The sequence below is a fragment of the Folsomia candida genome, unplaced genomic scaffold (genome assembly GCF_002217175.1).
Source record: "Folsomia candida strain VU population unplaced genomic scaffold, ASM221717v1 Fcan01_Sc027, whole genome shotgun sequence".
NCBI lineage: Eukaryota > Metazoa > Arthropoda > Collembola > Entomobryomorpha > Isotomidae > Folsomia > Folsomia candida.
In genome coordinates this window covers 673,821-697,503 of record NW_019091219.1, presented here as the reverse complement: position 1 = coordinate 697,503, position 23,683 = coordinate 673,821, and the positions used below count along the sequence as shown (strand labels likewise).

General features: G+C 36.1%; 3 protein-coding genes, 1 long non-coding RNA gene and 1 pseudogene across 5 annotated transcripts; 3 read left to right on the top strand and 2 right to left on the bottom strand.

Moving 5' to 3' along the window:
* Positions 1 to 4,437: 4,437 nt before the first annotated feature.
* Positions 4,438 to 9,220, top strand: LOC110859713 (annotated as a pseudogene).
* Positions 9,221 to 10,578: 1,358 nt separating this feature from the next.
* Positions 10,579 to 11,602, top strand: LOC118438887. The gene is made up of 2 exons (XM_035859710.1): positions 10,579 to 10,933; positions 11,427 to 11,602. Exons 1-2 carry the CDS (start codon positions 10,616 to 10,618, stop codon positions 11,490 to 11,492), a joined length of 384 nt encoding a protein of 127 aa, XP_035715603.1. The 5' UTR covers positions 10,579 to 10,615; the 3' UTR covers positions 11,493 to 11,602.
* A 434-nt stretch (positions 11,603 to 12,036) lies between these two features.
* Positions 12,037 to 13,769, bottom strand: LOC118438840. The gene is made up of 2 exons (XM_035859624.1): positions 13,585 to 13,769; positions 12,037 to 12,535 (listed from the first exon to the last, which is right to left on the bottom strand). The coding sequence occupies exons 1-2, from the start codon at positions 13,767 to 13,769 to the stop codon at positions 12,037 to 12,039; spliced, it is 684 nt and encodes a 227-aa protein (XP_035715517.1).
* Positions 13,770 to 17,200: 3,431 nt separating this feature from the next.
* Positions 17,201 to 18,099, top strand: LOC110859700. Its single transcript, XR_002548888.2, has 2 exons — positions 17,201 to 17,336; positions 17,461 to 18,099. It is a non-coding gene; the product is annotated as an uncharacterized LOC110859700 (long non-coding RNA).
* A 1,229-nt stretch (positions 18,100 to 19,328) lies between these two features.
* LOC110859677 lies at positions 19,329 to 23,039 on the bottom strand. Of its 2 annotated transcripts, none has more exons than XM_035859698.1 (3): positions 22,799 to 23,039; positions 19,916 to 20,023; positions 19,329 to 19,846 (listed from the first exon to the last, which is right to left on the bottom strand). In XM_035859698.1, the coding sequence occupies exons 1-3, from the start codon at positions 22,937 to 22,939 to the stop codon at positions 19,595 to 19,597; spliced, it is 501 nt and encodes a 166-aa protein (XP_035715591.1). In that variant the 5' UTR covers positions 22,940 to 23,039; the 3' UTR covers positions 19,329 to 19,594. The 2 variants fall into 2 exon arrangements, with proteins under 2 accessions (XP_035715591.1, XP_021964342.1); XM_022108650.2 differs by having other exon boundaries at positions 22,784 to 23,034.
* Between the last annotated feature and the right edge of the window lie 644 nt (positions 23,040 to 23,683).

Below are 23,683 nucleotides of genomic sequence, written 5' to 3'. Positions count from 1 at the left end.
CTTAAATGCCTATGTTATTCTTTCAATTAGCATGCATACTTATTCAGTATTACGTATTCAGTGTTCAGATTTAGTAGTAGAAATTCATGCTCAATGATGATTTACCGAAACTTGATGTGAATACGCTGAATTGCCTCTTGCTCGGTTTCACTTTCTTAGGTTTTTCGGGACGGTGAATAGAACTGGAAGCACGTGCAAGTAAAAGCGTACGGAACGAAGGAGAGAATCTTGTAACCCAGGTTTTGCAGTGAAACTTCCCACTATTTCTAACCGATTAATTGGATATCCATGACAAGATAGATGGATAATTTATTGCGTTACATCCATCAGGCCTTGCAAGTGATAACCATGACAATGGAAGTTAGAAGTTTCCTTGTACATTATCTTAATCTACAAACTAAACAGCATTCAGCTTGTGAAGCTAAAAACATAATTTTATTCATATCCATTTGCGTATATCTTTATTGTTGAATTGAGTCAAGATTCTACCTGATGAAATTACTATAAATTATAGTATGTACAAACCGAATGTCTTCATTTGCACCCAATGTTCGGCTGGATAACTTGGTGAATTTTCCTTTTTCCTAGCACAGTTTACGGTAAAATGTTAGGAACAGATTTTGGAAATTGATTCTGGCATCATTCTGCAAGCACGTGTTCACGTATCAACACATTCCGTGATGGAAAAAGTTAAAAGAAAACCGTAGTTTAATGACGCCAAATTCGTGCATATGCAAATTTCTAAGAATGCTATGATTATGTAAGACTGGTCGGCCATTTCGGTATGACCAGATCTATTTTAAATAAATATGTGTAGAATTGAGTATTTGGTAGTTCTAGCGAGCTAAAACTACCAGGGCTTGGATAATAAATAAAGTATTGCTTATTCCATACACACATACATAATTAATGACAATATTGGGTATGGGTGAAGGATTTCCAATGCACACTATCCTACATTACATATGTATATATATATTTAGATATCTATGTATTTTTTTATTACACAAGGGAATTGCATTCGTCTGTTTATTGGCTATCCAAAATTTTAAATTCTTAATTTCGTGAATGGCTTACGTACCTGAGAGTGTGTCCGTTTGTCATTTGGAAATTAAAGAAACCCTTCGCAAAGGGTTTGTTAGCAAATTTTTACCGATAATCTTGCTAATACCAATACGTACATTTTTGAATACAGTTTAAAAATTCTATACGTGAACCTTCTGGGTCTAGTTTTTGCCGTGTTCGAGGTGGCGTACTTCTCAGTACTGATTAACTTACACCAAGATAGTGGTGCATAATTCTCGTATGTAATCGGGCGATAACGTATTCAAAATTTTGCAAGTTACCAAGCGCAAGGAATGTTGCTTGGAGCGCGATAGGATATCACCCGTGGTTCGGGTCAAATTACCCAAATTAGATCCTGGGTTTCATAATAATAAGTTTTATAACTCAATACGTCGCAGACATATCGAAATTGTTGACTTTTGAGTTTCGAGAGTAAAAATTTCAACGGTTTGTATGTTGAAGGTTAACTCTATTTGCCACAGGAAAAACATTTTGATTGGTGGAGAACATTAGCACAATTTCAGTTATTCGCTTACTTTATACTCTGCAGGATAAAACCATAGAAATTTCTGCAGAATGCGATGTGCACCGAGCTTTTGTCGGCTATTTCAGAACTCGTGACAGTGATTTCTTATCGATTTGGGTCTCTTAATCGAACCACCTGAACTTCTTGGCATACATAGTACTATAAACCTTTCTTGTATTTCTATGGTTACTGTGTGAGTGCAATTATTTGCTAGAACAGAAAAGGTTATTAGTACCGACTTCAAGTTCCAACCTCTTAACGATTATGTTTTAAAATGTGGAGAGTTTTAAAGACGTTCGTGGACGAGTTTAAAAACCGAATTCCACTCCCATACGAAGTGTCTGTTAAGTGGCAACAATTATCTTACAAACCATTGTCCAAGGAAGATAATAGATTCGTACAATTTTCATTCATTGTTTTTGTGTTGCACACAGTTTACTGTTTTCTTCGTTTAATGTGGGTATGGAAGACAGGATTTCGGAATAGAAAAATTGAACAGCAGGATTTGGAAATTATTCGAATTTATCTGCTCTCCTTTTTGACCTTTCTCCCGCTAACCTTCGCCCCTATCGGGTTTGTTGTTGCTGAAAGGCCTGGAATTATATTAAACATTGTGAATCCTGTGAGCGATCTGAGGAAATCTGCATATGGTAATTTTGAGGTTTATGTTTTAAAGATTTACAATTCAGAAAATTCGTTCATATATTTACTATATGGGATCATAAGTACGTTGGCAAACAACTTGCCATTGTTTGCACATAATTTTTGCAAAAGATTAGGGTACCAGTAGTCTCCGAAGCCGTGGGGATATGTGGGGACATTAGCATTGCATTGTATTAGAAGTTGACGGGGACCTGACGTCGAATAACCCGGTAACATTCCTCTTGTGTTCCCACGATCCCGCTGCCACTGGGGGTCAGATAACGTTCTATCGTTTGCGTAACAGTTGACTAAATATTTAGACGGATTGTTCACGAGATGACGCTAGTTTCTTCCATCTCTTTCTCTCGTGGGATTAATTATGCATGCAAGAAACAATTCGTGTTGTGGCTATTTGCCGAGTTGGGTCGGACCAATGAAACCTAATAAGAATCGATTAGTTTCTTAGATTGTCTACCTCGATCCGATAAAATTTTTGGATCTTGAGAACTATCGGATCCGGTTTTTTGAAAAATATGTGAAAAAGTCGGCCAAATCAAATCGATTGGTTCGATAATACTATGTAAATACTATCGTTCGTTAGATTTGGATTATGAAAAAAGGATAGCTGGTTTTGTAAAACACTATCAGGTTCTTGTAAGGTTTTTTTAGGACAAAAAAAATATATTTTTAATTATTTTCTTACAGAACTAAGGATACGTTCTAACGATAAGTCTGGAACCCTGGATCCCCCCAACTATAAGATATTCATCTATGCAATGAAATTTTTACTGTTCATGAGTAACCACCCATTTCGCATCTGTTTCCTGGCCATCGTATTTTTTCGCGTTGATCCTCTCTACCACGTGGTTAATTTGGCGTTACCGTCATCTTCAATTATGACAAGTTTCGCTTCTTTTTTGGTACGAGCAACTTTCATGATACTTTTCGTCAACGAGTTAGCAAAGATGGCAGATTCATGCTTCATTGTTGGTTTTATCTGGGTTTTTTCGGCCAACGAAGTGCTAGGCGTTCTAAACAAATTGAATTTTAGAGTAGAATTGTCAACCAAAAAATCAATTTTTTTGAAAAGTAGAAAATTTTCGATGCGAGAGATCAGCCTTTATCGTGAGTTATTCATGTGGATTGAATTCGTAAACAGAAATTTTTGTTATTTCGTCATCCCGCCGTTGCTATTTTTTGGTCTGGCCTTTATAATTCTGGGGCTTTATGGGACGATTCGAATGCAGGGTGAGATGCACTTTTTGCTGTATTGCGTTGTACCACTTGCGACTGGGATGGCGCTAGGTTTTGTGGTACTTTTAGTCCCTGAGGCGGCAAAGTTGTATGAAAGGTCGGTCGTGTATTTGGAAAAGGTGGGAAGGGATTTAAGAAGGACATCGTGGGAAAAGAGGGTGATAAACACGTTGAGACCATTGGCCGTGAAGATTGGTCCTTTTGGTTTGATTAAAAATAGTTTGATGAAAATTGTGGTAAGAGTTTTGACAGAGAATACGATGACGTTGTTAATCACGTTTCGATAGGTATGTATTGCGAATAATGTTAGTTCGAAATGTTGGTGGCATGTGTTTCTTGTTTGCAAAGTAATTTACGTCTGTGCTTGCTTTAATGATGAGACATATGCATTTAAATTTTGTTGTACAAATGTAAGGTTTCTAGTACAAAATAAGTTTATTATTTCCTGCATTCCTTTCGAAGAACTTGACGGGGATATCGAAAGTTTGAAAAAATAAAAAATAAAATTTGAAAATAAAGTTTTGCTGTAAATTTGCCATTCATTGATTCATTTATTGATTCTTTTGATTTATTTTATTGATTTATTAATTTACTGTTCTTGTTTGAGAACATAGTAAATTTATTAATCTTGGAGTCCTCCATAAATGTTATCCGGTAAAAATGGGTGGCAAGTTCCATCTAACTCGGTCGTGCATGAAATTTAACCAGAAGATACGCTTTATTTATAAGAGTGAACACACAACTCATCACTGCCGTCGCATCACGATCCCACACGACGACTACTCTGGCCCATGAAACCCAGCGTAGGAATGTAAGAGAGACAGTCACTTTGTCGTGAATGTTACTCATGCTTTAGCAAACATTCACAATTACTGATAAACCACAGTGTAAATAAAGATAAGGCATGCCTTGTTCAACGTTTTACATATTCACTTTGGTTGCAACTTCGCACAATTAGTACTGAAATTTTAGGACAATATTTAATTCTAAGTTGTTTCGGATATTAAGTTTCAAAAATTCCGAATAAGGTTGTTCTCATGGGTGACTTTGACGTTTGCGCTGTCGTGATTGACAATGGTTCTGGAATAGTGAAGGCTGGATTTGCTGGAGATGACGGTCCACGACCCGTACACCGTACTATCGTTGGCAGCCCACATCAGGAGGTGAGGGGCCGTTCATAAACTACGTAACGCTAGGAGGTGGGTGGGTGGGTGTGGGGCTTGCGTCACGCATAGTCACGTAGGAGGGGGGGTGGTATGATTCCATCGTCACGTCACATCAGATGCAAAATTTTTTTTAAAATCCGAACAAGCCACGCAGTTTCATTTATGCAAATATGTAGATTACTTATTCTTATCAAAACTGTACTTCTTGTATAGCTTTGTTCTAAAATGTCAAACAAAAGTCGACTTTGGGAGGGAGTCAAAAGTATTTCAAGAAGCAAATAGTAACATGAAACTCCAACAATGCGATCAGGAAGTTGAGAAATTTTTAATAGTTTCAAAAATCAAGAAAATTTTGAATCTGAAGTTGAGCAAGATATGCCCAGGAGAGAAATATTTCGAAATAGATAAATTTTGACCGGATAACATGTTGGTAAAAAATTGAACTAAATTATTGATAAATATTGAACTCTTAATTGTTTGTAAAATTTTAGTAAGTCGCCTCGGCGCTTTTGTTCCACATTATTTAGTTAGAGTTTCATGAAGAATTTATCAATAGAAGTTGATTATTATGGATTCACTCCAGCTTGACACCCCCGTGCTTATCCGCTAAACCATCACTGAGAATCACATGACCAAAATCAATGTCTCGCAGTAAAGTAGGGGCGTGTGTTGCCTCCCCTCACAATCCATACGCTGAGTTCATCACATGGAGCACATTAGCCGAACGAGCCGAATTATTTTATTATTGGACACCAGTTATTTTTATTTTGGCGTTTAAATTATTCAATTTCGTATGATTTAAACGCCAAAATACAAATTATTGGTGTCAGCTAATAAAATATTTCGGCTCGTTCGGGTAATGTAATCCATGTGATGAGTATTAAGACCTCCGGCACTGAACTTATTTCTCGTATAATCTCATTTCCACCCTCCCTTCTCACACTGGCGGGCGGTTTTCAAATTCAAACAGGGGTGTCAAGCTGGAGTGAAACCATAATAGTGTCAACATAAAGTTCTTAGAGCTAGTGGGGAATTTGAGATTTTCCGTGACGTTATGGGGGAGGGGGGGGGGGGTCGGACCTCGATGCGTCACACAAGCGTTACGAGGGAGGGAGGGTGGGGTAAAAATATGCGATTTTAGCGTTACATAGTTTATGAACGGCCCCTGAGTTATTTTGTGAATAACAGTGGAATAAAGTGCTACCTACTTTTTGATTTTTTTAGACATCCAGCATAGCAGGTGTGATTATTTGGGAAGTCATTATTTCACAACTTTATTCCCATCCACTCCCTTGTAACATGTGTGGGCATGCCATCATTAGGTTTCGACCACCCACCCACACCTAATTGCATTATGAAGCTTATGAAGCTTATGGGCATTTTACTTTACTAAGGAGGGGAGCTTCGCCACCTGTAAATCTCAGATGTCGATGTCCTTTGGATATGTGGTAGGGTCCCATGAATGTACTAAAACCCTGAAGTGGTTTGACTCCATGGCTACATTTGCGCCGGCCACACCATTCAAATGGATGAAAACCACAAAAGTTATCAACTTCTAAAATCCACCACAAATCCAATTTTGCTCGGTTTTTGATTGAATTTACATTTTTGTAATCCCATATATTTGTTTTATCATATCCAGTAGCAATCTCAACTTTTTTGAAATTTTGAATTTTTTCGAATAATTCATCAGCAGTGGAACCACCAAAAATTGTATGGATATTATCACGCATGTATCTGGGATTGCAAATTTTATCAAAATCAGAGTAACATTGGATTTTTGAAGTTGGTAATTTTAGTGGTTCTCCTCCCTTAGAGTGGGAGAGGCGTGTGCAAATGTGGCCATGGAGTGAAACCACGTCAGGGTTTTAGTACACTCACAGGACACAACCATATATTTAAAGGACATCAAAATTTGAGATTTGCCGGTAGTGAAGCTCTCCTCCTAAGACGAATCATTGTTAAAACGTAAAAAATTTAATACGTTCATAAATTTTGTTCTTGTCAAACAGAATACGTTGGAAATGAAGCTGTATCGAAAAGAGAAATGTTGGCTTTAAAGTATCCAATTGAGCACGGAGTTGTCATAAACTGGGTAAGTGCGACAGTCTACGTTTTGTATGCAAGTCCATATATATAACACATTTAAGTGGTACTTATGCTAACACCCTAACGGGACAGTGAAAACTATTACGCATTTGGATTTACATATGTCACTTGATTCTAAAATTGTAAATAATTAATTATTTACATATTTAAAAGCAAACTGAGATTTTGAATAGAATCTATGTAGTTAAATGATTATTGACGCATGATAATTTTAGAATTGGGTATATGTAGGTCTAATTAGAAAGAGGTATCAAATCCTAGGTCTATTTCTAATTATTGGTATGTAAGTAATCTAGGGAAATGTGGACAAATATATTTTTGCGTAGGATGATCTGGAGAAAATTTGGAGATATCTGTTTGAAAATGATCTCCGCATCTCAGCTAATGAACATGCCTTCCTCCTCACCGAAGCTGGCATGAATCCCAAGCACAATCGGGAGAAGATGACAGAAATAATGTTTGAGACATTTAATATACCGTAAGTTTCGAGCTTCAAATTTACAGTGACCCTTCGTTTATGTGCCTCTTACCAAGAATTCGTTAAACTGTAGTTTTGACTTTAACTCATGCCATAATATGACCCTTGAAGGTAAATATGTTTCGAACTGTTTAACCACATCCCTTTATGCATTTTTGCTTTTCGTTTCTGTATCCAGATCAATTTATGTATCGAATCCTTGCGTCCTATCTCTATATGCGGCTGGCCGAACGACCGGTATTGTACTAGATTGTGGTGACGGTGTCACTCAAATACTCCCAGTGTACGACGGGTATGCAGTTCCCCATGCAATGCACCGTTCGAACTTTGCCGGCCGCGATTTGACCGATTACTTGGCGGGGATGTTAGCCGAGAATGGATACCCAGACCTTATCTCAGTCGGGAATCGAGAAACCGTTCGTGATATTAAAGAAAAGTTTTGTTATGTTGCGGCTGATTTTGATCAAGAAACAGGAATGGCAACAAGCTCGCTTGCGAAATCTTATCAACTTCCGGATGGGGAGATCATAACGATTGGAGAGGAGCGATTCCGCAGTTCCAAATCTCTTTTCAATCCCGGTTTGTTGGAAATTTCGAGCGATGGAATTCATGACATGATTCATGCCTCGATACTCAAGTGTGACCAGGATATCCGTAAGGTAAATAAGTAAATATAAACATATTAGTATGAAAATTTATGACTGGTTTCCATGTTTCCGATGTAAATTTATTTTGCAGGACTTGTACGAGAGTATTATCTTATCCGGAGGTACAACTATGCTGCCTGGATTTGTTGACCGTCTTAAAAACGAAGTAATGGGATTAGCACCGAAATCTGTGCAAGTCAGCATAATTTCTCCGCCAGAACGTGAATTCTGTTTGGATCGGAGGATCAGTGCAAGGTTCTTTGACAGCTTTTCAAAGCAAATGGATCTTGAGGTCCGTGTATGACGAAGTTGGGCCAACTATTGTAGATCAAAAATGTTTTTAAGTTCGTACATTATCTGCGTTTGTTTATGTATCTGAATAGAATAGCACATTAAATTTTTAGTTGATTCAGGCCTTTAAAAATAAATTACGACCTGATTAATAACACAATTCGTTAATTATTTTGTGATTTAGTACTATCCATTTTTTATTCGTGCTTGTGTCGAAATACGACATAAACTAAGCTACATAAATCTAATGCAACCATTTAGAAAATAAGGGAAGTTTGTCATCCCTATTTTTGTATACTGTATTTAGGAGAAGCCAAGTTTTCCCAGTTGAAATCTACTCACTAGGCTGATTCCATAAACCATTTAGAAACACGTATGTACATATGCACAATGATAGTCATGATGTTAAGATTTCAAATGGTTTATCGATAAAGTGGTTAATTTATTGAAAGAAGCGGTGACGTGTATGTACATATGTATTTTGCATACATGCACATAGGTACGTAACTAGCATTAAAGCTTCGTTAGCCGATTAGAGGTTTTAGTAATAATCCATTTAAACATACCTATATATCCAGACTATTTATATCTATTTATCTATGTAGATACATACATATGTATATAGGTATTTTTTTTCTGGAATGTGAACACTTATTCCAAATTTGCAACGTGGAATCAAAATGACAGTTCGACATATTTACATTATACATACATTATTAGAGTTAGAAAAAGGCTAAACGACCAGCGCCTTACAATGCATGTTGTCCCTGTCTGAAATTTAAAAAAAACCTAACCTATATTGTCGTCTACACTAAAATAAAAATATTTCATCCAGTCCTCGTCCGGCTGGAAGCGATCCCAAAATTGCAGCAACATTTCCACATTGCACTGCAATGCTCATTCTTTGGAGGAGAAATGACGTATATAGATATCTATGTACATATGTGTGTAATTATTACATTAGTGTAATGAAATTACTTGATACATACATAGTAATGTATATAATGTATATAATCTAAATAATTTTAATAAAAACCAATCATACCAGCAAATATTTGCCTTGATGAATTTAGTAAATTGTGTGATCTATACAAATAAATTTATTCCCTTTAGCTTTTCAAACTAACAGCTAATTTTTATTCTCTCAAACATAAAATTGTAACCTTGACGAAACCATCTAAAGCTACAATAGGTAATAATTCTTCCCTCAAAAATGGACACCGAGGTATTGCGAGTATCTCAAATCAATCTCAATCTCACCAAAAAATGGAAATATATTTCCACTCTTCCAACAATATTATTTTGCCTGCTGGGTCTTGGGAACATATTTGTAATAATTTCCCACTTAACGGACGACTCTTCAAAAAAGGGTGTAACAAGGGGTGGCCGACAATTAGCGACTAGCACGTTCCATTCTACCGTCATAATTAAGGGGGCTGTTCACATTTTTACAATTGTTTTCGTTCGGGCAACAATTTTCTTAAAGAGGGAACAAGTTACGCAGTTTTTTGGAGAATTCAAAACTTTAGTGGAACAATGGTCAAGTTTTTCCAGTCAAGCGGCGCTTTCTTCTGATAAAACAAAATCGGTTGGAATAATCAGCACCAGAAGCGAAGGAAGATTGCGCGTGGAGTTGATTATTCTTTGTATTTCGTTCATCATACTAACGGCAGACATGTGGGAAGGATATCTGTCGGATAGAGCAGGTAAATACTTACAATCGAAGAAGGGAGATTTCCCAGCATATGCTCTAAGATTTTTTCATACCAAACCCGTTTCAATCAATCACAAATTTTACTAGTGTGAAATTTTAGAACGGCTCGATCACCAGTCTAGCATCCAAAGAGGAGAAAACGCGACTAAAAGTTGACAAATTGTACGCACTTTCCAAATTTACTGTGCGGCTTCACCTCATCGAATGCAAACAGCATATTAGATTATATAAATAATTAAATTTTTGGCAGATTGACACTATGGTTTGATTGTTTAAATAAGGTACTTTTTCATGTCCAGCCTATTGCGGGCTGTCTATTACATATTTAAACGATGAAAATATCAAAATCGGTGAGCATACGCCGAGGTACCTCCATTGTCTCGTACGTAATTTTTATCTGATACCAAAAATGTATGAGATTAAATTGTAAATCCACGTCATGTGTCTATTAAACCGGGTCGTATGATGTTTTAACAATGAAATTATACTTTAGCCTCTTTGACGTCCAGCCTGGTGATCGTAATTCCCCCGATGCTGGGCTACGTTCACGCCATCTTCCCGTTTCTCCTCACTTTCTTTCTCAACTGGTACGTAGAAATTCTACGCGGGCTGATCAATTCGTCCAACTTTGCCCTGGTTGAAATGAAAATCCAATTGTATCACCGATTAAGCGATAACGTGTCCTCCTTCGTCCGATTGTTCGGAACCTGTATTGTCATCGACATGGCACACAGTGTGATGCGGATCGTATTTTGTGCCTACTTTGTAGCGTCGTTTGCTTCCGAGCCAGTTCGCAATGTGAGGGGAATGATCTCCGACGTTTTCACGGTGGTGGGGTATTTTTATTTCCTGTTTATGATTTGCAAAAAGGGGTCTCAACTAGAAGGCGGGAGTGGCGATTTTATTAAAATTTGTGAAAATGGATTCGGGGAAAGTGAGAAATTGTATGGCAGCTTCCTTTTTAGACCGCGTCACCCAAAGTTGAGGAAGATTTATTTGGACACGGATTATTTTAGAGTGAATCTTGGCCTGATTACTCCAGTAAGTTTTAATTTTGAATCATCTAAACTATATAAAGCAGGCGAGTGTATCGCTGCTGGCTGGGTCGGTGGCTTAGTTGAGAAGTTAGCCTGTCCTTTTCTCTCTCCCCTCTGCAGAGAGAACAGGAGAGGCTAACTTCACTAATATTGGGCTTATCGACGGGCCTATTTTGCACGTCAATTGACGGGCTTCTACACTAGTTGCTTATAATACACATTATATGTTCTTGATGAACAGAATTTTTATAGTCTGTCAATTAAATTATACACTTTTTTTGTTTATTGTATGTACAAAAGAAGTAATTATGAAATTAAATGTAATTATAAAAACATTTGATGGTATCTCTCATTTTTTTTAATAATAGGAGAGTGCGCGGCATAAGTTTTTCCTATAAAAACGGGTCATAATAAAAAAGCCAGACCATAAATTAATTAATTTATACTTACAAAGGCTAAATGGGTGTATTAAATTAATTTTATTAAAATAATTTCAGATCGTTGGAACCGTGACAACGAATTTGATTGTATTGATGCAATTTCAAAATGGGGACAAAACATGAGTATGCAGTTATGTACATACATGCGACGTGAATTTATGTGATTATAAGAATATGTTTGTTTTTGAGTTTAGTTAAGATATGAATTTCTCTGTAACATGGACGAAGATTGTGCTTGGAAATAAATTGACAGTTAAATGATAGTTAAATTGATAGTAATCATGATTGAAATGATTAGATTAATGGATTTCATTACGTAGACTGTTGTACAGTAATTGGTGTGGCACTCTAAATAATTTGTAGACAAACCTTCACTCGCGGAGGTACAATAGTTCCCTGTTTTTGGGTAATGATTAGAGAGATGTATTGTCACCAAAGGGAAAAAACTCCAAAACTCGTGTACTAAAGAGAAATTTCATCGTTAATTTCAGGTCAAAATTGATGACGACATGGAAAATGGACGACGACCTTTATGAAATGAAATCACTTAAAAAGTTGTGTCAAACGCCAAAAAGCTTAATTTACTTAATAATTACTTAAATACGAATAGGTACATTTGTTTGATTGGGTGAAATAAATATTTTATTTCTGCAATTACTTAATCTAATCACCACTTTGACATAATCATCAACATTTGCAGGGTTTGTACCCAACAGAAATGCTGAATCATGAGGGGCGTACCGGAATCGATGTAGTTGCTTCCGAACCGAATTTTGAGTGCAGAACAGGCCTTCACCTCTCTCGAAATCATGCCAGTCTTCGTTCCTACTAATTTTCGCGAATTCAAGTTTTTGCATTTTGTCAGGAAGTGCTCGGATTCCATATTTATGAAGGATGACAACGTTGCGGAGGTTGCGTTGCATAAGAAAGCGTCCACCGCCATTAAGGGGAAAATGAGATATTGCGGCATTTCGACGACCGGATAAAATTGGATGCATCCGTACACCGCGAATATTTGGATGGCCGGGAGTATTCCCATCATGTAGGGAATGCACGTGTTTCCGATGTAGGAATTGAACATCTTTTCGAGTATGTGAATTCGACGGTATTGCGTTATCCTGTTTCTAATGTGTGAGCTTGTCACTGCATTTGGGGAGGCGGAATTCCTGTCAAATACATGGAAAGAAATTCAGAAAATTTCCTTACATACTTATGTATGTACTTGTTAGTTTAAGAAATTACAAAATTTGGTTAGTTAGTATTTCTTGATATTATGGGTCCGGGAATTAATATAGGCAGCCGGACAAAACGTAGACCATGGAGTTCAAATTTTTTACAAAAAATTGGAATACTCTAGATGTGGACAGTATAAATATAAACACAAGCAGACAAAATGTGGACATAATGCCTAGACTTGAAGTAAATTTCGTAAAGAAATTTGTAGTTACGTATGTTGGATCACTCTACGTTTCAAAACAATATCCAGATTTCTATCGTCCGTATTTTGTCCGTTTCGTACATACATATGCTTGTCCACATTTTGTCACTTGTATTTCAACCAGTGTTTCTTTTTGTGCGCACGAAATTATTTTTATGCATGCACGGTGCATAAAAATGCATAAAAATGCATAAAAACGCATAAAAATGCACGAAAATGCATGAAAATGCATAATAATATATGAAATGTAACTTATGCAAGGAATTTCATATTTTAAGGAAATTTCATATTTTCCTACTCTGTCAAATTGGAATTTGTACGCATATCGAATATCATGAAATTATTATTCGGCAAGAAAATTTCAAACAAATTACAAGTATTTGTTTTGCAAGCGTGTATTCAACCGTACATAAAAATCGTCATGTTCATTCATTTTCATTTTCAAAACTTTAATTCATTTTTTGGATTGAAAAATGAAAAATATTTTTACACTAAAATACTAAGATGATGCGGAAAATATCTTAAATACACGTTGATTCCTCAGTTAATCGAATATTTAGAAAAATTGCATTATTCCAATATTATTTGCATGTAAATTATTTTCGTGCATTTTCGTGCATTTTTATGCACTTTTTCGGATTTTTAGTGGGTGTTATTAAACGTTTAAAAACTTTTTCGTGCACTATTTTCGTGCAGGTGTTATTTAACAGCAGAAACACTGATTTCAACCTGCTCATACTAAATCCATACTCCCATATAAATATTATTTTTTCATACCAAAGAAGATCGATGTATTCCAAGAAACACGCAATTCCCGGGAAGTAGAGGTTAAACAAGTAGAATCCCCCGCCATAAACGAACACGACATTTAACCACATCTCCATCCCGAGTACCGCAGTCCATAAATAATTAACACCATGTGACCCAAGCCAAACACCTTCCGCATTGCAGAGTGGCGTCATTGACCCAAAATATGGTCGTTGGCACCAATTGTTCAAAACCAGTCCCATATTTAGCAAAGGAAATGATGGTGTAGTCATAAAATTGAGGGTGTACACCAAGTATTTCACGAATTTAACGGATATCTTGTCCTGCACGGTTTGCACTTCTGGGGGCGAGGTTTCTAATTTACATAATTTGAGTTACATATTGTGATCAGAGGACGAATATGTATTTATACAGAATCGCTTAAATGTAAATATGTATTTAATATTTGGGAAATCTGTACCACAACAATAAGAATTTTCGCAAATTTGATATTTCGGAGGAAACAAATTTCATCTTACATTGTTGAAATATTTACCAAATATGAATATTTTTAAAATATATTTAAAAAAAACGCAAATGTATCCAACAATAGTTGAAATGTTTATAAAACTTAAATTTTTGGCAAATTTTTCTCTTACATAATAGTTTAGCCAACACCACAAAGTCTTTCCGTCCGTTGTCACCAATTGAAAAAATTATAAATACTTATCCGCCCTCTGATCTGTTACATAAGTTATGTATATATCAATATCGATTATTTTTACCAGCTAGGATCCTCTCCTCCAGTAATACCGCACTATTCCAGAACTGGATCGGACCCTCATTCACGTTCCAGTTCCAAATCATAATTTCCAATCCGGTGTACACACCAATTATTCCGACGGTTTGTGCTTTCACGAGAAATTCATCCTTTTCGAACAGGATCCATTTCAGTGTTCCGACCGTGTAGAGAGTAACAAGAAGGAGTTGAACTCGGTAAAAGTACACCCTCCACCACGGAATTCTGATCACGTGTAGTTTCTTATCTCTCAAGTGGAATGGATTTATACAGAAAAAGTTACAAATTTTCAGTTGGGTTTGAAACGATTTGAAAAATATGGTGGAGAACATTTCGAAATTTGAATTTCAATAGAGACAAACATGTGAAATCGTGACTTGGGTGAAACATTTAGCAATATGGTTGCTGAAATTTGCTGAAAAGTATGTATCTGGAACTTACTTATTTGATTCGTCGAAACGTGATCAATAATCATTGAGGGTATTCATTACGAGTTCGAATGTTCGCATCGTAACATAACTTTTTCAAAATTGCGAATTTTGCGAAATAACGAACTGATGGCACTTCGCAGATGACAAAGTCCTGAGAATTTAGTTCAAATGTCTCGAATTAGAAAAATTCTTAAATCTCCATTAATTACCGAAGTTTTGTGTCTGAAATTTACCAAATATGAAATTGCAAAGGTTTACATCAGGGTTACAAGTGATATACGTATATCACTGAGCGAGATTTAGTGAGATTTAATGATATATATCAATCATCTCACTTGGGGCTGATTGAGAAATATGAGAAATAATGAGATAAACTTGTAGTTCATGACCCCGTCCGCTAGATGGCGCTAGTGCATAGCTCACAAATCTCACTATTTCTCATATTTCTCATGTCTCACTATTTCCCATTATGTATATCTCAGTGAGATGAGATTTGTGAAGGTGAGATGAGATTTCTGCAACCCTGGTTCACATAGCCAAACTTCGGTAACCAATACGGATTCAGGGGCTCCTCTCATTTGCAAAATGTGTGAAAAATATTCTGCGAACTAACCACTAAGTTCGCAAATCAATTTTCAAGTAAAAAATTTTTGCAAACTTGCGAGCTTTATTTTTTTGCCAACATTGCTAACGATTCGAACTCGAAATGAATACCCTCATTACTTTCATTAGTTTCTATGCATTTACGTACTTTAAGCTAAATAATTGAGCCAGTAGAAAATTAGGCACGTTAATCCGTCCTCAATTATTAAGGGCTTTTGCTTCTAATTGATACCAAATTGGAACTTGTACCTTAATCGGAAACGTGTACATTAGTGAGCAGATTGCAATTGAATCGATATTGATTAGGGGCTGTCCATGGATCACGTAAGGAAAAAATCGGCCTCTTCTAGACCCCCCTTTAACATGTGTAACATATGCACAATGCATATAATTTGAGCCTTAGAGCCTCTCCCCCCCGTTCCTCCTGTCGCGCTACGTAATTTATGGACACCCCCTAATACATATGTATGAAATTGTTTATCATTTCCTTGTAATAGTCGGACAATTCCGAAAATTGTTTTGTGTTGCGATGCGTATACAAATTTGGACTTGACTGTATGAAATTGACTGAAGGCTTCAGTCATTTCGGATGAATGCAGGTGATTTCTCACTCCTTTCGTTTTCACCTTATCTTGAACACATGGGAGGAATTAAGAAATGATGTCCGACAAAGTGAAATGAAATAAGTTTGAACGAAAATGACAATATACTCAAATGTGAATGATAAAATCCTAACCCTGAAATCGGGATGAGTAACTTTTGAACGGGAAAAAATTACATACCGTAAAATTTCTATCTATAGCCTTATTCTAATTATGTATAGCCGGGTCTAGAGACCAAGATTTTAGCCGGGTCTCTAATTATGACCAGTCTTGTCAGCTGTATCCCCGTTCATAGCCCGTTCAAGAAGAATGCTGCATATTCAGTTAATCCACGAATAAGGTTAAAATTTACAAAGCTCATTCACTTAATTTGACTAAAAATTTATATACAGATCATAACATAATTATCATAACAAATTTTAAAAAAACCTACAAAATGTGTTTGAAAGACGTATGTATATTCAACTGTTTAACGATGGCATACATACCGGAAAGCTAAAAATTGGGTTAGAATTATTTATACGCGCTTATCGCGTCGCGATTGCATAATATCTACACTCAAAATAAGGTAGTAATGAATCATTACCATGCAGAATGACTATGTGTCTCTACCACGTTAGTTACAATTTGTCGTAGAAACGGTAAGAATAATTCCAGGGAAATTCAAATTCATTACCAAATACTAAAAAAGTGAATACCATTATGTATTAAATTTGAATTCCCCTGAAATTATTATTACCATTTCTACGACAAATCGTAACCGACGTGGTAGAGACACATACAAGTCATTCCGCATGGTAATAATTCATTACCTTATTTTGAGTGTAAAACTAGGATGGAACAAAATTTAGCCGGGTCTCTCAGTATATCCGTTCTCTACACTCTTAATAATCCGGTAAAGTCACGCAGGTAATGATTTCTCGGTAACAAATTTAGTAATACTGTTTTACCAGGTAGTAAAAATTCGTTACCATGATGGTAAAACTTTATTACCAAGCCATTGCCACACGGTGCAACTTATCATTACAACTTTTGTAGAGTCATATACTTGTGCTTTTCGGTAATGTTTAATACCAGATTATTTACAGCCTGGTCTATGACAAGCGGTTTTAGATTTTAGCCCCGGCAATAAATACAGTATTTACGGTATGTGTAAATATTTACATCAATTGAATAAATAATAAGCAAGCACTGATAATGATTGAACCATTCTGATTACGCGGAAACAAACATAAACTCAACTTGTCTAAAGATTAGTATGAAACAAAGCATCTCCTGGACTGGATCTCGCTTCTGGAACAAATGGGGTCCAACACTTCGCATCCCAACTCAACTACATTCGCCATGGTAAGAACATGAAGCATACTTAGTGCCGTCGTAAACTTATTTGTGAAGTATTGCAGGAGAGACAAAATACTAAGTAATGATTCTGACTTTAATTAATTAATTAAATAATTACGTACATATTTAGCATGCCGCCGCATATCAGAAACGTCGTGAACAACTTGATCTAGCCACGGAGGCGAAGAAGCAAGAAATTCTGCAGGATGAACAAGAAGAAATTGACGAGTGGGACAATCGTGCTAGGAATCTGAAACAAATCCTAAACAAATAAGTAGTAGTAATGATTAGCAAATTTATGGAAATACAATTAAATAAGTATTCAAGTATTTTGTAAAATATTGAAAATGAGGGAGCACAAAAACTCGATCAAAACAAAGTCAAATTGCTTTTACGAAATTGTACTAAATATTTAAATACTCCGTGCATGCATAAATATTATTACTATATAGTGATTATTATTAGTGATTTCTCTGTTTTGTAAACAAACATGCAAGATGAATACTTTATGTGAATACTAAGGGGATCACAGATCCAATTACAAACCGGGTGTAATTGGTGACCCGGGCAATTTTTTTTCGGCTATGCACAATCAGAATAATTTAATAACAGGCGTTAAACCAATGCCATAATTACGGAAGCTTGTTAAATTTTGAAACCTTGGGCTCAAGACGATTATGTAGAAATAGAGTATTTACATTATTTGCTTCTCTTCGGACTAATAAATTATGTAATTTGGTTATCATGCATGCTTGGTAATGCAGATCAATTTGAATATGTAGTTCGTGAGCAGACAGATGAGAAAAAAATTATGATAAGGTTAAATGCTCCTTGTCCATGTACATACATACATAAATATTTAGTGGATGTAGAAATTTAATATGAATTAGAATTTATACACTCTAAGAAACTCGGTACCTAAGTTGTTACCAGGCGGAATATCTATGTGACTCATTGTAATTAATTTATTACTGAGTGGTAGAAAATTAGGTACCAGCTGGAAATATTTTCAAATTTCGCGACCGTGGTTATTACTGGTTTGGTAAAACAAAATGTCTACCACTGAACAATAAATTAATTACCATGCGGTAGAGTCACATAGATATTCCGCCTGGTAATAACTTAGGAGGGGAGCTTCACCACCTGCCCTTCTCAGATCTCGATGCCCTTTGGATATGAGGTAGGGTCCCATGAGTGTACTATAACCCTGAAGTGCTTTGACTCCATGGTCACATTTGCGCCCGCCACACCCATACAAAGGCGCCAAAAACAGGAAAAAAGGCCTGTTTTCATGTGCTTTAAATGTCACCAAAAATCCAATTCTGCTCGGATTTTGATAAAATTTACATTTTTGTGATCCCAGATATGTGTGTGATCATATCCAGTAGATATCTCAATTTTTTTTGAATAATTCATTAGCTCGAAAATTTCGAAAATTTCAAAAAAGTTGAGATTGCTATTGGATATTATCACACAAGTACTTGGGATCATAAAAATGTAAATTTTACCAAAATCCGATCAAAATTGGATTTTTGGTGGATTTTTGAAGTTGGTAACTTTTGTGGTTTTCATCCCCTTGAGTGGGTGTGGCGGGCGCATATGTGGCCATGGAGTCAAACCACTTCAGGGTTTTAGTACACTCATAGGACCCTACCTCATATCCAAAGGGCATCGAGATCTGTTATTATTCTGTATCAACCTCGCAAGCTCCCCTTCTTAGAGTGTAATGAATGATAGTGAAAATGCGATGTCGAAAAATGTAGCAGTCTGACTTTGTTAAAATTTTGGAATAATTATCTATGCAGTTCAAGGCAATGGACATATAAATACGTAAAGCTCCTTGAGCAAATTTGACTGATGGTTGTACATAATTTGTCAAACTATTAGAGGTCAGAATTGAAAAATTTTGGCGATTTTTATCCCGCGGTAGAAGGAAACTCCACTACTTTCCTTCTTTTTGTAGGGGAAAACCGTTCATTTTTCCACTTTGAGCTAAAATACTTTAACCATCCGCAGAAAACTTTGGTTGAATTTATTGAAATTCTACTTTCTTAATTTCAAAATTTAAACAAAATCATAACCTTACATTTCGCACCATCGCATTATTACCAACTTGTGAATACATTTATATTTGTGAAATACTTAATTAATAAAATAGTTCTATTTATTTGAATCAATAAAAGTGAAGAATGAAAAACGTTTGAAACACATATTTACATAATTCAAGTCGGTTTAAATTTAATAAAAAAATCATTGAGATGAATTTAAATTTTTGTAGATTCCCTTGACCTCTTGATCACGTCGTTCCTCGTAATTTCTGCATAATCTCGGCTGCCTTGTGCATCATTGTACCTCTTAATTTCCTCCAGGGTTGAGTATTTCATGACAAAATTGAAAGCTTCTTGCTTGCTGTTGTCCTCCGTCTGCACAATTCTGCGGGCAGATTCGCGCTTAATGTTCTTAATCTCGGCCGCCGTAGTGACCTTTTTTAGCGCAATGCTTGCCTGGATTTCTTCCTGCATTGTTGAAAAAATCTCAATTAGCATAGAGGGAAATGAATATAAATATTTTGGAAATTTAAATACATTGAAAATTCGCAACTCCTCGTCCACCCTTTTTTGCATTTCCTCCACCGTTTCGGTATGAAATGGCCACTTTTTAAGTAGATTTGGAATCCGCCAGGAAGAGGATTTCTGAAATTAGATGTAATTTCCGATTTAGAAACGACGTCTCCAAACGAGGCGAAAATATGTCAATTTTCCCTCATAATTAAATTTTAAACGACATACAGTCAATGGAACAAGTATTGGCAACACCCACACAAGCTAAATAAAATTGGCTATAACTTTGACATACATTATCAAATTAGCATGAAAATTTGTACGCATTTAACAAATCCAATGTAGTGTTCGATTATAATCATGTTTCTGATTTAAATCTAGTAAACATAACACAATCCTGATTTTGACCCCCATGAGTCAGACGCAAACCTGCAAAAAGTATTGGCAACATGTGGCCAAATTAATTACTCGAAACAATTTTCTTAACCATCTTCCACATTTCGTTTCGGTAAGTTAATTAGGTGACAAAATATGAGGTTAGCTACATTTTCAGTCTAGAGTTGTGTTGTCTGGAGCCAAAATGGCGACACCAAACGAGCTGTATTTGGCGCGGCGAGAAATAATCATGTCTCTTACACAAAAAAGCGTTACTATCGAAAAATCAAAGAGAAAACATACTTTTCCATATTTACTATTGAATACGTAGCAAAGAAATATAAAATGACAATCTCAGTTTCTACTTTTCCATGATGCGGAAGAAAAAAGTCATCTACGCCCAAAACCTAAGGATGACTCAAGCAACGAACCACTCGAGAGCGGAAGATTTCAGCTTCCAAATCCATGTTAAATTGGAGTATCAACTGTAGGGTCAACATATCATACAATATGGTAATCAATCAAAAATTATGCCTTGGGGTTCCAGGCTCCAGAAGCCCGACCGACGCGAGGGTCTCCAAAGCGAACCACCTCAATAAATCGGAATGGGCTAAATATCGCCCTAAATAGAGTTCCGATCAATGAAAAAGGGCCTACTGGTCCGACATAGGCATATTTTACTTATTCGGAGCTCATTAATTGGTTCAAGTCTGGCGGATGCAATAAAAGGCTCAGAAATACTAAAACGTTCGTATGGCAGTTTAACACATAGGAGGATCGATTATGGTTTGGGGTTAAATGACTAGGTGGCGGCGTGTTTACCTGGTCATTATCGATAAAATTATGACCAGGAAGGTGTTGTCAATCATTCCAAACGATAATTTGAAATCATTTAACAAAAACCTGACCTAGGAAAAAATTTCATATTCCAAAAATGCAGTGACCCCAAACATGTAGCCAAATTAACGATGCAAGTTTTTGGAGACCGAAAAGGTTAAGATTCTTTCGTTGGCTACACAGTCTCCTGATGTGATTCTGATTGTCCGGGTTGAGAAAAGAGAGACCGATGGGAAACCACTAGTCGAAAAACGAGCGTGTCAAAAGTTTAAAAGAACTGTGGGCAGCCATATAAAAAAACGTTATATAGGAACTTGTCGAATAAATTCCACAACCTATTTCTGCTCTTATTGCTTCGAGGGGACGTGCCACGTAATACTAGAAGCACTTTGTCGCAATAAAATTGTCGTTTCGTTGCTCAGTGATTTTTTAAGTTAGAGGGTGCCAATACTTTTTGTGGGTTAATTTCGCAAATTTTCCAACAAATTATTTAAAAACTGCGTTAATCTAATTTTAATCAGTAAAACATGATTATGATCGAAAACTACATTAGATTTGCTAAATGCGAACAAATTTTCATGCTAATTTGATAATGCATGCCAAAGTTATAGCCAATTTTATTTAGCTTGTGTGGGTGTTGCTAATACTTGTTCCATTGACTGTATTCAAAGTTATTCTAAAAATAAACCGTTACAACGCATGTAACCAAGGGGTGAAAGGAGTGTCATACGTCAATGTGAATATCAAATTGTTCGAAAATTTGTTAAGATTGACACCTCTGACGTGTTTTCGACTTTTGTGTCTTATTTGTGTCAAATTTAACAGTTGATAACCCTTATGTGACCTTTATATGACCTCTGAGGTCAAAATGGAGGCCACCATTGAATTCGGGGTTAAATTTCAGTTGAAATTGAAATAGATATGTCCTATGACCTTTACATGACCTCTGAGGTCAAAATGGAGGTCACCATTGAATTTGACATTGAAAAATAGTTAAAAATGACGTGTCACATGTCAAAACTGACAAGTGACACTTTTTCGTCACTTTTCGTCACCGTGACGATGTCTTCGTCACAGGTGACGTCCAAACACAAAATGACATGAATTTTCAAATTCCTCGTTGAAAAATGGTTAAAAATGATGTGTCGCATGCCAAAATTGACACGTGACACTTTTTCGTCACTTTTCGTCACTGTGACGACGTCATCGTCACAGGTGACGATGTCACAGTGTCCATCTTCGAACTCGTCCTGTCCCTTGACGTTAGGAGTTTACGTTCAAAATTTCAAGTCTCTATGTCTTTTCGTTCAAAAGTTATCGGAGCTACGGACAGACAGACGGACGGACGGACAGACGGACATAACGATCTTATAAAGGGCTTTCACCCCTTAATAATTAACTGCTTTTAAATGTTGTTTTAGGACACGTTTTAGGACAAGTTTTAGGACACGTAGTAAATTTGGAAAGTATATGGAAAATGTGTCAAATTTTAGAAACGTTTCTTCTCCTCTTTTTATACAAATATTTCTGACAAACCGACCCAGTCACAGATTGTGTCTATTTCTATTTAAATATGTGATCAATTAACTCTAAATAAGTAAGTGGACCAAAATCGTTCACTGTACGCTAGGAGTCATCCCTCGTTAGGGAACAAAATTACATTAATTTATGGAAACTTACCGGAGGGCTACTCACTTTTGGGGGCGGCAGGTCGTCAACTTTTACCTGGTTCTGAGGTTCGTGACTACTTGGCCACTCAAACAGTAAATCTGCTTGTGGGGTGCTGTCTGTTTGAGTTTTTGAAAATTTCGTATCTTTATAATAAGTTTCTTCCATTTCGAAAAACAAAAAAATACAGCCAAGTTGTCATGAACTGAGTTACATACTCCCGGTAGTGGATGAGGGCAGAGATATTTTATAACGGTTATTCTCTTCTCAGGCCATGTTTACAAGAACTCGATTGATAAGAGATTTACAACACTTGGTCAAAATGAGGGCATCTTGTTTAGCACGGAAACAAAGAATAATAATAAACAAAACATCCTGCAAAAGTGTGTGTAAATATTTTCTTGACTAATATTTGCCAATATTTATTGTCCGCAGAAAATCTTATTTGCAAAAATTGTTTGTCGTGTCTGCCAGAATATCTACATATGTAAGACCGATTTATGCATATTTAATGGAACGATATTTGCGTCGATAGATATATATTTACCGACGAGATGCTTGTTCCGAGGATATCGTGAATAATGAATAAACATCCTCAAAATGTGTTGTAAATATTTGTGATTGTCAATACCCATAGGTTTTTAAGAGCACAAGTTTGTGTGTGTATTTACTTAAATATGTATGATTTTTACGTAATATTTGCTTAAACTGTCGCCTCAGACAGAGGTTGCTGACCTATTTACAATTTGACCAAAGGTAGGTAATATAAATTTATATTGTGATTCATTTCTATTCTTGATGGCTGTATATAATTTTACTTTAATTTTATTCAATTTTTAATTTATAATTTTTATTTTAACAATTTTGTAATATTTTTTGATTGTAAAAGGTCTGATGAAGCATTAAACAATT

Excerpts from the sequence above, each read along its gene's own strand:
- LOC110859677 (XM_022108650.2), bottom strand. The coding sequence starts at position 22,939 with ATGGAAGAAACTTATTATAAAGATACGAAATTTTCAAAAACTCAAACA. Across the intron at positions 20,024-22,783 it reads CAAAAGTGAGTAGCCCTCCG|AAATCCTCTTCCTGGCGGAT; the intron begins GTAAGTTTCCAT and ends ATCTAATTTCAG. Across the intron at positions 19,847-19,915 it reads AGGAGTTGCGAATTTTCAAT|GAAGAAATCCAGGCAAGCAT; the intron begins GTATTTAAATTT and ends TCAACAATGCAG.
- LOC118438887 (XM_035859710.1), top strand. The coding sequence starts at position 10,616 with ATGGCACACAGTGTGATGCGGATCGTATTTTGTGCCTACTTTGTAGCG. Across the intron at positions 10,934-11,426 it reads ATCTTGGCCTGATTACTCCA|ATCGTTGGAACCGTGACAAC; the intron begins GTAAGTTTTAAT and ends AAATAATTTCAG.
- LOC118438840 (XM_035859624.1), bottom strand. The coding sequence starts at position 13,769 with ATGACGCCACTCTGCAATGCGGAAGGTGTTTGGCTTGGGTCACATGGT. Across the intron at positions 12,536-13,584 it reads GAATACATCGATCTTCTTTG|GAATTCCGCCTCCCCAAATG; the intron begins GTATGAAAAAAT and ends TGTATTTGACAG.